This window comes from Acanthochromis polyacanthus, chromosome 20, assembly GCF_021347895.1.
Source record: "Acanthochromis polyacanthus isolate Apoly-LR-REF ecotype Palm Island chromosome 20, KAUST_Apoly_ChrSc, whole genome shotgun sequence".
Taxonomy (NCBI): Eukaryota; Metazoa; Chordata; class Actinopteri; family Pomacentridae; genus Acanthochromis; species Acanthochromis polyacanthus.
Window position 1 is genome coordinate 30,958,590 of NC_067132.1, and position 14,857 is coordinate 30,973,446.

The 14,857-nt window shown below is 38.9% G+C and overlaps 1 protein-coding gene and 1 long non-coding RNA gene across 2 annotated transcripts; both read right to left on the minus strand.

Moving 5' to 3' along the window:
• Window positions 1-468: 468 nt before the first annotated feature.
• On the minus strand, window positions 469-14,573 carry rmc1 (regulator of MON1-CCZ1). The gene is made up of 21 exons (XM_022214561.2): window positions 14,360-14,573; window positions 13,220-13,296; window positions 12,753-12,837; window positions 11,735-11,791; window positions 11,571-11,657; window positions 10,470-10,610; window positions 9,752-9,855; window positions 9,578-9,667; window positions 8,835-8,940; window positions 8,646-8,754; window positions 8,523-8,567; window positions 8,395-8,448; window positions 7,178-7,306; window positions 6,982-7,088; window positions 4,490-4,609; window positions 4,283-4,360; window positions 4,041-4,145; window positions 3,877-3,945; window positions 2,361-2,448; window positions 2,067-2,204; window positions 469-1,336 (listed from the first exon to the last, which is right to left on the minus strand). The coding sequence occupies exons 1-21, from the start codon at window positions 14,465-14,467 to the stop codon at window positions 1,257-1,259; spliced, it is 1,977 nt and encodes a 658-aa protein (XP_022070253.1). The 5' UTR covers window positions 14,468-14,573; the 3' UTR covers window positions 469-1,256.
• Window positions 4,630-6,970, minus strand: LOC127531381 (uncharacterized). The gene is made up of 5 exons (XR_007938433.1): window positions 6,021-6,970; window positions 5,777-5,858; window positions 5,412-5,493; window positions 4,770-5,046; window positions 4,630-4,730 (listed from the first exon to the last, which is right to left on the minus strand). It is a non-coding gene; the product is annotated as an uncharacterized LOC127531381 (long non-coding RNA).
• Window positions 14,574-14,857: the final 284 nt, after the last annotated feature.

The following is a 14,857-nucleotide window of genomic DNA, read 5'->3' on the forward strand; positions in this document are numbered from 1 at the left end:
CTAATTTGAAAATGGTACGGGAACCACCATCTGGTGAAACCACACGGAATGACCCTTTATTTCCAACCTGCACTGAGCTTCCTGCTGGATTTTGGATTCTCGGCCCGGTGACGGAGCAGCAGAGTGTCTGAGTGGATTTAATGTTCTGCTGTTTGTCCACTTTACCTGCTGTGTGTTGGAAATCCACCCCCCCACCTCCATCAGATTTTAGAAGTAGAACACACCTTGGTTTCATGCATTTAACTCTCCTGTTAGGTTTGTTTCTCTGGAGCACCAATGAGGCTGCTGTTCATGGTTAATCATCTGAAGATAGTGGAAACCAGAAATCCCAATAACCAGCGTTTTAATCATTTTGGACGACATTAAACTATGACACTTTTGTGATTTTTTGTACGACATACCATGCCGTCTCATATATAACTTAGTTTGATCTGCAACATTAAAGTGAGACAGAAATGGACAAACAGAAAACTTTCAATCCTTTATTGTTTACAAGCACGATAGAATTTCTTTTAACAGCATTAAAATATTTCTGGCTTCATACAGTTCAGTTTTACTGAAAAACAGCTTCAACACAACAATTCATCCTAGTTTTACAAAATAAACATATCACACAGGTGTCTGAACATAGACTTTGGCCCCGCCCACAACACATCTGGCCCCGCCCACAAAGCGTGATTACTGAAGTCTTTATCGTTGCTTTTTGTTTTTGAACCAGAGTTGACTGAAATAAAAAATCAGAACCACTGAGGGACAAACATCTGGAGAATAAAGTCACAGTATTTTAGGAGTAAAGTCAAAAATGTCGAAATGATTTTATTCTAAGTATCTTGCAAACACCAAAGGCTGCTTTGGAGCCAACGACCGACTTTCTTCTCATAAGACTCAACAAATCTATAAAGACTTGTTGTTCTTGATTTGATTCGTGACATCTGTGACACGTAAAAGGCCAGAGAGATTTACTGAAATGTTTTCATATTTCCTGTGTTAAAACAGCTTCATCGAATTAAACTGGCTCCTTCAAAATAAAACGCATGATGTTTTGCAGCATTTCGTCAAAAATATTGTGATTTTCTCCTCCAAATCGTCGATACTTTTTAATGCTTTAACCTCATTAAAATGTCCATGTGAGAGTTGTTTTGTCTGATCTTAGTGACGTTTGTTCTTTAATCTGATTCTAACGCTCCGTTGTTGTTGGAGTGAAAAACCGTCCCGCTTCCTGTCAGCGTGGACATACGTGATGATCTTGTGGTTCTTCAGACGGTGGAAGCTTTCATCAGCGCCTGTTCTCCAAACAGCTGCTTGAAGTGAACCACATGTTCCTCACAGTGTTCTCCTGGAGAAAACACACACGACTTTAATTATTCTATAGTTCTTTTAAACACAAACAGCAAAAATCACAGTCCGATATTTTACAGATTATATCAGCAAGAAAAAAATCATCATATTGATTTAATCCTGGAAAATTCACAGAAGAAAATCTGATTTCATGACAGTTAAGTCGTTTTATTCACCCTCTGAACAACAACAACCTACAGCCTGTAATGGCACCATTTATCTGCCAGAAACTGTAAAAACAAGGAGAGTTTTTAGATGTTCAACTTTCCGACAGATGGTTTCATCTGGGAAATGAACCAGATCGACGCTTAAACTGGGATATTCTACACTAATACTTCCCGGTTGAACTGCAGACAGTGTTTCTCAGAGCAGAAGTCATTAAGCGTCACAGACGACTGTCATGGTGCCCCTTTAGCAGCTAAACCCCCACAATGCTCTCTGCAGAAAAAGATGGAAAGAATCTCCCCCTGGTGGCTCAACCAGGTACTGCAGCTAAAATACTATACAAAAAATATGTATTATGTAGGGAAATAGTATCAGATCGGGACCAGATATAGAATATACAAAAAGAAATAGTTAAATATTCAGAATAAGTACAGCATCTGAGGACACTTGGAAAAATATTCCACACGTTGATTCCAGGTTTTGGAGTCATTTTGGACAAGTTTTCCGTGGTTTTGGTAAAGTTTACCGTCTGGTGAATGACCTCTGGGTTTGTTTGTTCTCACCGGGGTTGAAGGCTGGACTTCCTCTGAGCCGCTGGTTCCGCTGCTGGAACGACCTGAACACGGTGTAGAACAACATCTGGTCTCCGGTCTGACGCGCTGCATCCAGAAACTTCCGGGCCGAAACGTTGTCGTGGCCGCCTGGAGGACAGAAAGCAGCTCCGTTAAAACAAACTTTAAACCGCTAAAGCAAACTTTAAACCGTTAAAACACACTTTAAACCGTTAAAACACACTTTAAACCGTTAAAACACACTTTAAACCGTTAAAACGAACCGTTAAGGCTACGTGAACGTACCGACGCTGCGGATGAATCTGAGCGCGCCCAGAACCTGCTGCTTGGACAGAAGAACCTCGACGATCTCGTCGTTGGCCGTAGAAAGACGCTGAAACACAAACAGGAAACGTTTCTTCATGTGGACTTTTAATTTTTATTTCTGCTGTTAAACATAATATCATTTACATTATTTTTATGAACAGTTTTTTCAGCATCAGCATTTTATTCTCCAATATTTTATTGATCCAGATACTATAAATACATTTATTATTTTTCCAGATAGGATTTCATCATCATGTTTAATATTTCTCATCTTAAGTTCTACACCATCTGTTTTTCCGCTGCATTTTACTTTTGCTGTAATATTTTTTATTTTCCAGGTAATTTTTTGGGGAGAATATTATAAACTATATTCTTCAGGTGTAGTATTTCTTTTTTCCTGGGACTTTTTTTTATGCAATCTTTATACCTTCCATGGCATGTTTTCCCCTCAGGTTCTATATTTATTTATGTTTTACAGATACTATTTTTTATTTGTTTTTTACATGTTCTTTTTTTACAGGTACTATTTTAATTTATTTTTTATTTAATTTTTACAGGTACTATTTTTATGTATTTATTTTTTTTACAGGTACTATTTATTTTTTATTTAAATTGTACAGGTACTATTTTTTTATTTTTTATTTAAATTTTAACAGGTACTATTTTAATTTTTTTTACAGGTACTATTTTTATTTATTTTTTATAGGTACCATTTTTATTTATTTATTTTTTTACAGGTACTATTTTTATTTATTTATTATTTATTTTTATAGGTACTATTTTTATTTATTTATTTTTTTACAGGTACTATTTTTATTTATTTATTATTTATTTTTATAGGTACTATTTTTATTTATTTATTTTTTACAAGTACTATTTTTATTTATTTATTATTTATTTTTATAGGTACCATTTTTATTTATTTATTTTTTACAGGTACTATTTTTATTTATTTATTATTTATTTTTATAGGTACTATTTTTATTTATTTATTTTTTTACAGGTACTATTTTAATTTATTTTTTATTTAATTTTTACAGGTACTATTTTTATGTATTTATTTTTTACAGGTACTATTTTAATTTATTTTTCATTTAATTTTTACAGGTACTATTTTTCCTTCTTTCAGTTCATCTTTTTTTTGTAATTTTTCCAGGTTCAATATTGTCTTTATATTTCATGTACAAATTATTATTATTATTATGTGCAATTTATTTTTATGCTACCCTTTTTGCTGTGCAATGTTTTTTACTTCCAGGTTTTTTTTGTGTGTGTAATATTTTAGAATTTATTTTTCAAGTGGATTTTTTTCCCCAAATACAGGTTTTTCAATCTTCAGGTACTTTTTAAATTTCCAGTCTTAGATTCATCATCATGTGTCATGTTTCTTCTCTTTCGTCCTGTTCCAGTCATATTTTGTTTCATTACTGTTTCCTGCTTAATGTTTCCTGTTTTTTGCACCTTTTATCCCAGATGGTGAAACATGAAGTCGTACCTTGAGCATGTCCAGAGAGAGCTGGTGAGCAGGAGGATAGGTGCTCTCCAGAGACAGCAGCAGACACGCCTGAGGGCCACAAACACACAATAAACACACAGTAAACACACAATAAACACACCAATAAACACGAGTTTATCTGGGTGGATTTCTCTGAGACCCACCAGAGGTTTGGAGTCGCTGAGGACGTGGTACTGCAGGAACTGGTGCAGCATGTAGAACAGGTTGTGTTGGACCAGAGTCTTGATCACCAGCTCGTACAGGTAATGCTGAAACACAAACTTTATCAGTAAAACATCACTGATGTCATCTGGTCTGCCTCAAACTTTACACACCAGAAACCCTGGATCTTTAGAACAACAGAGATGGTTAAAGGGTGAGGAGGCGTCACTCTGCTGGGTTTTACCTGGACGGTGATCTGGTGCTGGTTCAGAGAGCGGATGTACTCCATCAGCACGGCGATCACAAACTTATGGGACACTTCCTGCAGACACAGCACGTTTATGAACAAACATATGAATTATCAACGTTTAGATGTTTACACGTCTCCCATGGGCTCAAAGTAGAACGTTTACACCAAGCTTCAGCTGTGTTATTGTGTGTGTTACTGTACCTTCCTCTCTGTGAACGATGACAGAACATGTGTGTACATGTCTGATTGGTCGATGACCGCCTGAGTTCTGACGGGACGTTTCTGGGCGGCGCTGCCTCGACTCGGTCCGGACTCCATCGCCTGCAAACACACAACAGTTGTACTGTTAGTTTGTCGGGAACCTTTAACAAACTAACGGTTGTCTTGTTGGTTTGTCGGGAACCTTTAACAAACTAACGGTTGTCTTTGGTTTGTCGGGAATCTTTAACAAACTAACGGTTGTCTTTGGTTTGTTGGGAACCTTTAACAAACTAACGGTTGTCTTTGGTTTGTCGGGAACCTTTAACAAACTAACGGTTGTCTTTGGTTTGTTGGGAACCTTTAACAAACTAACGGTTGTCTTTGGTTTGTTGGGAACCTTTAACAAACTAACGGTTGTCTTGTTGGTTTGTCGGGAACCTTTAACAAACTAACGGTTGTCTTTGGTTTGTTGGGAACCTTTAACAAACTAACGGTTGTCTTTGGTTTGTCGGGAACCTTTAACAAACTAACGGTTGTATTGTTGGTTTGTTGGGAACCTTTAACAAACTAACGGTTGTCTTGTTGGTTTGTTGGGAACCTTTAACAAACTAACGGTTGTCTTGTTGGTTTGTCGGGAACCTTTAACAAACTAACGGTTGTCTTGTTGGTTTGTCGGGAACCTTTAACAAACTAACGGTTGTCTTTGGTTTGTCGGGAACCTTTAACAAACTAACGGTTGTCTTGTTGGTTTGTTGGGAACCTTTAACAAACTAACGGTTGTCTTTGGTTTGTCGGGAACCTTTAACAAACTAACGGTTGTATTGTTGGTTTGTTGGGAACCTTTAACAAACTAACGGTTGTATTGTTGGTTTGTTGGGAACCTTTAACAAACCAACGGTTGTCTTGTTGGTTTGTTGGGAACCTTTAACAAACTAACGGTTGTCTTGTTGGTTTGTCGGGAACCTTTAACAAACTAACGGTTGTATTGTTGGTTTGTTGGGAACCTTTAACAAACTAACGGTTGTATTGTTGGTTTGTCGGGAACCTTTAACAAACTAACGGTTGTCTTTGGTTTGTTGGGAACCTTTAACAAACTAACGGTTGTCTTGTTGGTTTGTTGGGAACCTTTAACAAACTAACGGTTGTCTTTGGTTTGTCGGGAACCTTTAACAAACTAACGGTTGTATTGTTGGTTTGTTGGGAACCTTTAACAAACTAACGGTTGTATTGTTGGTTTGTTGGGAACCTTTAACAAACCAACGGTTGTCTTGTTGGTTTGTTGGGAACCTTTAACAAACTAACGGTTGTCTTGTTGGTTTGTCGGGAACCTTTAACAAACTAACGGTTGTATTGTTGGTTTGTTGGGAACCTTTAACAAACTAACGGTTGTCTTGTTGGTTTGTCGGGAACCTTTAACAAACTAACGGTTGTCTTTGGTTTGTTGGGAACCTTTAACAAACTAACGGTTGTCTTGTTGGTTTGTCGGGAACCTTTAACAAACTCACGGTTGTATTGTTGGTTTGTTGGGAACCTTTAACAAACTAACGGTTGTCTTGTTGGTTTGTTGGGAACCTTTAACAAACTAACGGTTGTCTTGTTGGTTTGTTGGGAACCTTTAACAAACTAACGGTTGTCTTTGGTTTGTCGGGAACCTTTAACAAACTAACGGTTGTCTTGTTGGTTTGTTGGGAACCTTTAACAAACTAACGGTTGTCTTTGGTTTGTCGGGAACCTTTAACAAACTAACGGTTGTATTGTTGGTTTGTTGGGAACCTTTAACAAACTAACGGTTGTATTGTTGGTTTGTTGGGAACCTTTAACAAACTAACGGTTGTCTTTGGTTTGTTGGGAACCTTTAACAAACTAACGGTTGTCTTGTTGGTTTGTCGGGAACCTTTAACAAACTAACGGTTGTATTGTTGGTTTGTCGGGAACCTTTAACAAACTAACGGTTGTCTTTGGTTTGTTGGGAACCTTTAACAAACTAACGGTTGTCTTGTTGGTTTGTCGGGAACCTTTAACAAACTAACGGTTGTCTTTGGTTTGTTGGGAACCTTTAACAAACTAACGGTTGTCTTGTTGGTTTGTCGGGAACCTTTAACAAACTAACGGTTGTATTGTTGGTTTGTTGGGAACCTTTAACAAACTAACGGTTGTCTTGTTGGTTTGTTGGGAACCTTTAACAAACTAACGGTTGTCTTGTTGGTTTGTTGGGAACCTTTAACAAACTAACGGTTGTCTTTGGTTTGTCGGGAACCTTTAACAAACTAACGGTTGTCTTTGGTTTGTCGGGAACCTTTAACAAACTAACGGTTGTCTTGTTGGTTTGTCGGGAACCTTTAACAAACTAACGGTTGTCTTGTTGGTTTGTTGGGAACCTTTAATAAACTAACGGTTGTCTTGTTGGTTTGTTGGGAACCTTTAACAAACTAACGGTTGTATTGTTGGTTTGTTGGGAACCTTTAACAAACTAACGTCCGGCCATCACTCACCACCGTGTAGCTCTGCTCTGCCTCCAGGTATTCTTTATACACCTGGTTGAGTTTGTCGAAGACGGTCGCCACCACAGGAAGACTTCCTTTATCGCCGCCCTCCAGAACTACAACATAGACAACTAGCTGTTAGCTTGATGCTAGAGAAGTTAGCGCTTCATGCTGAGCAGCTATGAATTTAACAACAACAACATACTCTGGGAGCAGACGGACAGGATGACCATCTTGCAGTCTCTGCGTCGTAACAGGAAGTCCATCAGCTTTCCTTTGTCCTGCAGCAGGTTGACTGTTGGAGGAAGCTTCACCTGCAGGTACCACAGGTAACCTGGAGAACAGGTGAACACACACTATCAGCAACGACTCTCATACCTGGATAATTCACTTCAGTCTGTTATAGGGTTAAATGATAAGCTAACGGATGCTAGAGACTACCTTAGAGATGCTAATTGCTACTCTGCAGACACTAGTGACTAGCCTAGGGATCTTAATACCAATGACCTGCCGAAGGATGCTAGTTGCTAGTCCTCTATGTGACTGGTGTCAGTGACTAGCTTAAAAATGCTGGTAAATCGTCTGAGATCTAAGTGACTAGCCTAGGGGTGCTAGTGAAAAGTCTAGAAACACTAATTGCTAGCCTAAGAATCTTAGTGACTAACCCAAGGAGGCTAATGACTAGTAGACAGATGTTACTTACTAGCATAGGGATCTTGGTAATAAGCCAAAGACAAAAATGACTAGCTTAGAGATGTTAGTGACTAACCTACAGGTAATACCCACTTGTCTAGGGCTCTTACAGATGATATTATCAATTTTAATGACTAGGACAATGGTCACTAGTATAGGGACTGTAGTCACTGGCTAGGGATGCTAGACTAGACTACAAAAGCTAATTGATGGCCTCGGGATGTTACTGACTAGCCTGGGGGTGCAAGTGATTTGGCCTGGAATGCTAGTCACTAGAAATGTTAGCTGTTACTCTGGGAATAGTAGTTGCTAGCCTAAGGATTTTAGTGACTAGCACAGGGATGATAGCCAAGAAAAGCTGGTTTGTGAGCCTGGGGATCTTATTGATTAAGATTTGATTTGTGATTTGTCTTGGAATGTAATTTACTAACCTAGTGACTAGATGCTAGTGACTAGCCTAGCCTACGGATGGTAGTTGCTACTAGAATACTATTCGCTAGCCGAGAGATGTAAGCGAGTAGCCCAAGGATGCTAATGACTAGCCTAGAGATGCTAGTGTCTTGCCTTGGGATGCTAGTCGCTATTCTCCAAATCTCAGTGATGAGCCCAAGAATGCCAAAGACTAGCCTAGAGGTGCTAGTTGCTAGCCAGGGGATGAAAGTGATTCTCAGTAGTCTTATTTCTGAAGCTCTTCTCTGGACTGTTCGTGTCTGTCAGTGTTTGAATTACCTTCACTGGCGCTGATGATGATGTCGGGCTGGAAGACGCTCCAGGACGACGAGTCTGCAGAGACAGTCAGGAAATAAACCGCCTGACGGACAGAATAACCTAATTAACAGCCTGAGTTTAAAGGATACAGAGCTGACATGGCATTGGAGGCTGAGAGGGAACGACTGCTGGACCTGCAGAGACGAGAAGAAACGATGAAGAACCTTCAGACAGAAGAAGCTAAGCGCTAACCCTCATGCTACGAGGTTTACCTGCCAGCGGCATCCTGTAGGGGTGTATGGACCGGGCAGGCAGGACGGGCTGGTGGGTGTTGACGGCACAGTCGGGTTCCTTCAGCTTGATGTCGAAGATCAGAGACGTCTGAAGCAGAAACAGGAAACATCGTTAGCTAGCTGCTAAAATCTCTCGTTGGCTCTTTGGGTTTCCAAACATTCACCGACCTGAGAGCTCTGATGATGAACCACCACCAGGTTGTCCACGATGTTCAGAGCAAACTTCCCCGTCGTGTTCAGCTTCAACACGTGACTCTTCTTACAGGCTCCCTCCCTGAAAACAAAACACAAAAACACCAAAACAACCAATCGTTCAACACGTACAAACACAGCTGACTCATCATCTCAGCCGAGATCAAAATGAATGCTTTTATGCCGTTTGCCAGGTTCACGTCTTGTTTTTGATGCATGTTGCTGACGTTGCTACGCTAATGCTACCACTTGGAGATGTGTCAACACTAGCTGGAGTAGATGTTCCAAACATCTGTTATCAGACGATCAATAATCAGTCCCAGAAACCCTAAAGAGTTCTAAGAGCTACTGAAAACAAAAAGATGTTTCAGGTCTTGATATCTTTTCTGATCCAATAAACGATTCCAAAATAAATGTTCATAGATAGCCCAGAGATCTGAGTGATAATCCCAAAGATGCTAACGACTAGCCTAGACGTGCTAGTGTATGTCTTGGGATGCTAATCACTACCCTGGAGATCTCAGTGACGAGCACAAGGACACTAATGATCAGCCTAGATGGTCCAAGGATTAGAAACTGGAGCAAAACACGACCAGGAAGAAGAAGAATTTCACCTTTCTGACAGAAATCAAACTGGACTGACGCTCAATCAACCAACAGCGACATGCAGCCGAACAGAAGCTAAAGGAGCTAAATAAGACGAGCAGCTGGGTGTTTACCTGGGCAGGTGGTACAGAACCACCTCTGCACTGGGACTGTTGGCCGTTCTGGAGTGATGCTTCAGATACATGACGTACAGCTGACCATAACTGCAGACAGAGGCGTTGAAACAATATTTAGCTTCAAATTTAAGCAAAAAAACTGAAACTGAACAAACTGAGCTTGTGACGTACATGGTTGCCATGGCGATGTCTCTCTCCGACAGGCTGAGTTTGGCGGGTTTGGGGATGACCGGCAACTCGATCTCAAACTTGGACATCTTGGACATGGTCCCGTTCTGAAAAAAGGACGGATGACAAACCGCAGAAACTTCATTTGTACCAGTTAGCTCATCAGAAACAATTAGACAAAGCAGAGAGATGCAGGGTTGAGGCTAAATGGAACACCAGACACCTGAGCTTTAACATATTGATATTAATTCCAAACACAATGACAAGTTGTAAATTCTCCAGATATCTTGTGCTAACTCTGCTAACTGAGCTAGCCATACCTCAGGAACAATGACAATAAAACATAGTGGTTTAATCCATTAAAAGTTGCTGTATTACGTAATTAACAGAGCCTAAACACAGCGATAAGTTGTAAATTCTCCAGATGTCTTGTGCTAACTCTGCTAATGTTGCTAGCCATACATCATGAACAATGACAATAAAACACAATGCCACTGCAGTATTGTATAAAAACTGTTCTCCAACACCTCTTCATGCACCATAACTTCATGTTTTCTCTTATTATCTTTCTGTCTCCACTAACAGACGTGCAGCTCTACTGTTCTGTATTGATCTGAGGACTCTTCTACTCGACACCTCCATGGGATCTTCACCGTACTTCTGGTCTTCCTCTAACCAGTGAGGGCTGAATAATTATTAACTCTGACTGGTGAGGTCTTACTCTGAAGGCGAAGGGCTGCAGGACGTTTCCCTGGACGGTGGTGGACAGCAGAATGACGGCCGTCTCTGGACAGTACTGGTACCAGTTAACGTTGATGCTCTGACTCTTTAGTAGCTTCAGGCTGCGCTTGTCTGGAAACACCTGAACACACACACACACACACACACACACACCTGAACATCTTCCTCCATCTTACCGGAGACAAAAACACACATTTCTGAGGTCTTTCTCATCTTCATGTTAGAAAAATTAACTACTGAGGAAAATGAAACAGGAGCAAAAACCCTGAAAATGACTTTAAAGGAAGCAGTGTTACACCATCAGCTGTCTTTGTACCTCTGTATACTTTCTGCATCATTTGTGACATTTGCCAACTTTTAGTGTCATTTTTGTATCTTTTTAGCAGCTTTTTGCATCATTTTTGTGTTGCATCACGTCTTTTTGCATCATTTTTGCTTCATTTTAGCAGGTTTTGTGTATTTTGTGTCATTTTAGCATCTTTGTGTGTAAGTTTCAGGCCTTTTGTGTCTTTTTGTGTAAATTTACCATGTTTTTGTGTCGCTTTGTGTCTTCTTGTGACAATTAAGCAACTTTATGTGACATTTTTGTATCTTTTTGTCTGTTTTGCAACGTTTTAGATCATTTTAGCAGCTCTTCTGTGAGTTTTATGTCTTAGTGTAATTTGTCTTTTTTGCCAATTCAGCAGCTTTTTGTGTCATTTTAACATCCTTCTGTGTCATTTTTGTATATTTTTAGCAACTTTTTGCATAATTTTTGTGTCGTATCACGTCTTTTTGTGTCATTTTTGCTTCATTTTAGCAAGTTTTGTGTATTTTTGTGTCATTTTTGTCTCAATTTTGCAACTTCTTGCATCACTTCAGCATCTTTTGTGTGAGTTTTACGTCTTTCGTGTCATTTTTGTTTAACTTTAGCGACTTTCCTTGTATCTTTTGTGTCATTTTAACATCCAGAAACTGCTGCTTTTATCACAGCTTCTTTTTTGTTTTCCTGATGTTTTGCTGCAGATCATTTCAAACCATAAAAAGCAGAGGAGGAGAGTTTCTCTGACCAGTCCAAACAAACTGATGATGCGATGCTTACCTGGTAGAACTCGATGCCCTGGTCGGTGATGAAGACGATCTCGTTCCAGGTGGTCCAACAGAACCCCAGAACGTTGGCGTTCTTCGTCTGCAGAACAAAACCCAACAGTTTGTCTCCGGATCAGACTTTTTAACGTGACGTTTAACCAGCAGAGGGCGCCGTACCTTACACTCCTGACTGAACTCGGTGTGAGGATAGTCGGGGATGAAGTTGATGAAATCCTGCAAAGACACAATCAGATTATTCAATCAGATCAGAGGAATGAGTCACACGATCAACAAACATTAAACACATGATGGAAGAACGGAAGAAACTTCAGTTGATCTGGAGAAGTTTTAGGTCATTTTTGAGTCGATTCTGACCGTTTTTTGTCAGTTTAGACCATTTTGGTTTTATTCGAGGTCATTTTTTAGTCGTTTAGGACAAATTTAGTGTAACTTTGTGCAACCTTTGAGCCATTTTGGACACAAACTATATAATTTCCAGCAGTTCTAAATCAAGTACTGTCTCCAGCAGAGGACAAATTCTTTATTATTGGCCTTTAAAAATGGAAATAAAGTACAAAACATTCATTGACAGGCTGATCTAGTGTCTCCATCAAGTTCCTGTAAGTGTTTATATGTGGATGGATCCATATTTGTACTAAAACACAGTCTTTGGTTGACTTTTGAGGCTCTAACATCGGTAGAATCTGATGTTTGGTAAATATGACCGGACAAGGTTCCAGTTTTTTGATATTCTGACATAAAAATGTCAACATGGGTCCATCTGGAGACGTTTTCATGTCATTTTGGGCTTTGTTTTGGAGACTTCTGACATTTTTTGAGTAATTTTACATCATTTTTGATTGATTTTGGACAACTTTTAATGCGGTTTCTGAAGGTTTTTTAGAAGTACTGTGGCTTAAAATTGGAAAAAAGTGGAAACTGTTCGGGCCAGGCTGGTCTAGTGTCTCCATAAAGTTCCTGTAAGCGTTTATAAACATGGATGGATCCATATTTCTACTAAAATCCAGTCTCTTTATCGTCCTCGTTTTGACTTCTCTCATCTGTCTGGTTTCCATTTGTTACTTCAGAAGTCGTTCCACCGATTTACTGACTTCATATCGGCAGGTTTATTTAAAATATTCACCTTAGAAGCTGCAGAATAAAGCGAACGGAGCAAAGAGAGCCGAGAACTCACCACAGATTTGGAGGTTCTCTGCACCGCCAGGATCTTATTTCCAATAGAGAACTTGATGCACTTCACCTCCCCTTTATCGTCCATCCTGAGCAGGAAAAAAACAGCAAAGAACTCAGAGACACTGTTGGTTTAGTGACGGAAATCTGAAAAAAAAAAAAAAACAGTCCTGGGTCTCTTACTGATGACAAACTGCTCCTGTTTTGGTTAAACGACCTGTACAATGTCAGAAAACGGTTTAAAAAAGTGTTTCCCAAAGCCCCATCTAACAAATTTCTCATTTTTTGGGGAAATATATTCAGTTTAATGTCACAGAACTGAAAATATTCACATTTATGAAGCTGCAATCAGAGAATTTAGTCTGTTTTCCTTTTTAAAAACCTCTCAGACTGATTAATCGATTCATGAAATCGGTTAATTTGATAGAAAGCGATTAGATTTTCTTTAATCTCTGGAATAACCTGACGTACCTGAAGGCAACGCTGCTCTTGTCATCTGGACCTTTAACCACCACACCTGTAGCTCCACCTGAACGCACCGCGAACACCTGAAGAACAAACATTTATTCTGGAGCTGTAAAGATCCCCTCCAGCCCTGTGTGTGACGTTTACACTTTATTTTACTCTGATTATCACTTATTCATTCATTTAAAGTCAGAACACCGAGGAAACAGGACATCTGAACATCGAGACAATTAAAAGTTCTTCACAAAATAAAACTTAAAGCGCAAAAGCAATTTATAGAGTTAAATAGAGAATAAAATAAACAGAGTAAAACCACCAAGTAAAAGATGTAAGCTGAGTTTTCTGGGACTTTATTCCAGATTTTACTGTGTAAAAATGAGAAAAACTATCCACAAAAAGATGCTGAACCGACACAGAAATGACAAAAAGGACACAGATATGATACAAAATTGACATAAAAGATGCTAATATGCCACAAAAAATCTACAAAAAGACACAAATAATTACTAAAATAAAACCAAAATGACACAGAAAGACACAGAAATAACACAAAAGATGCTAAAAGGACACAAAAAACACAAGAATGACAGAAAAAAAAACATTATAGAAAAAATACTGAAATGTACCTATTGCACATTCTAATAAATGCACAACAAACTGAAGTATTACATATAATAATAAAAATAAAATACTGGACAGGAAATGGAAATTTTGCACAAGAAATTTAAATATTGCACTTTAATTAGATTTTTTTTTCGAAATCAATGAATTAAAGACAGAACAATATTATTACTTTAACTGAACTAATAGGAACAAAAGTAAAGAAACTGACAAACTACAGGAAAAATATAATTTTTAACTATTGCACGTCACATAACAGCACGTTGAAATTAATTGTTGCATTAAAAAAACTTGCACAGAAAAAGGAATTTTCGCACTAGAAATTTAAATATTGTACAGAATTTATGAACCATTGTACAACAAATTGAAATAAAAGTACACGTTACAGCAAAACCTTGCACATTTATAGTTTACTGTCATAAATAAAGCAACTAAGAAGAATGGGAATGCGTCACTGAAAAGGGCTAAAGTTGTAGTCCTGCTGTTTAACTTTAAGCTAGCACGTTAGCTTGCTAACTAGCTCACCTGCTTGTTAGCTTCGTCGAAGAAGACATTGTTGACGCTGGACGCGTGCTCGAACTGGACCGGGTTCTCGCTGAGCTCCAGGTAGTGCTGCTGCGGCGGTTCGTTCATCCTCGCACCGGTCCGGCTCCGGGTTCCACCGGCGGAGCAGCGACTCGACTGACGGGAGGAAGCGGCGGAACAGCGACTCCTCAGCGGCTTCAGAACGCCGGATGTCACCGGCAGACCTTCACAATAAGAGCGCGGACTTTATTCTTTATCCTAATGCAGATACTGCTCCAAAAATATATAAATAAGATAAAAGTCCCATATAACACAGAAAATAAAAATAAATAGGGTAGAATGATTTACTGGCAGTTAAAGTAATATTGCACGGAATAATATAATATTACACATGGCAATAAAATAATACACATGAAATTGAAATATTTCTTATTACCAAATATTGTACATGAAATGGAATTAAATTACTGTTTATATTAGTCAAATATCATACAAGAA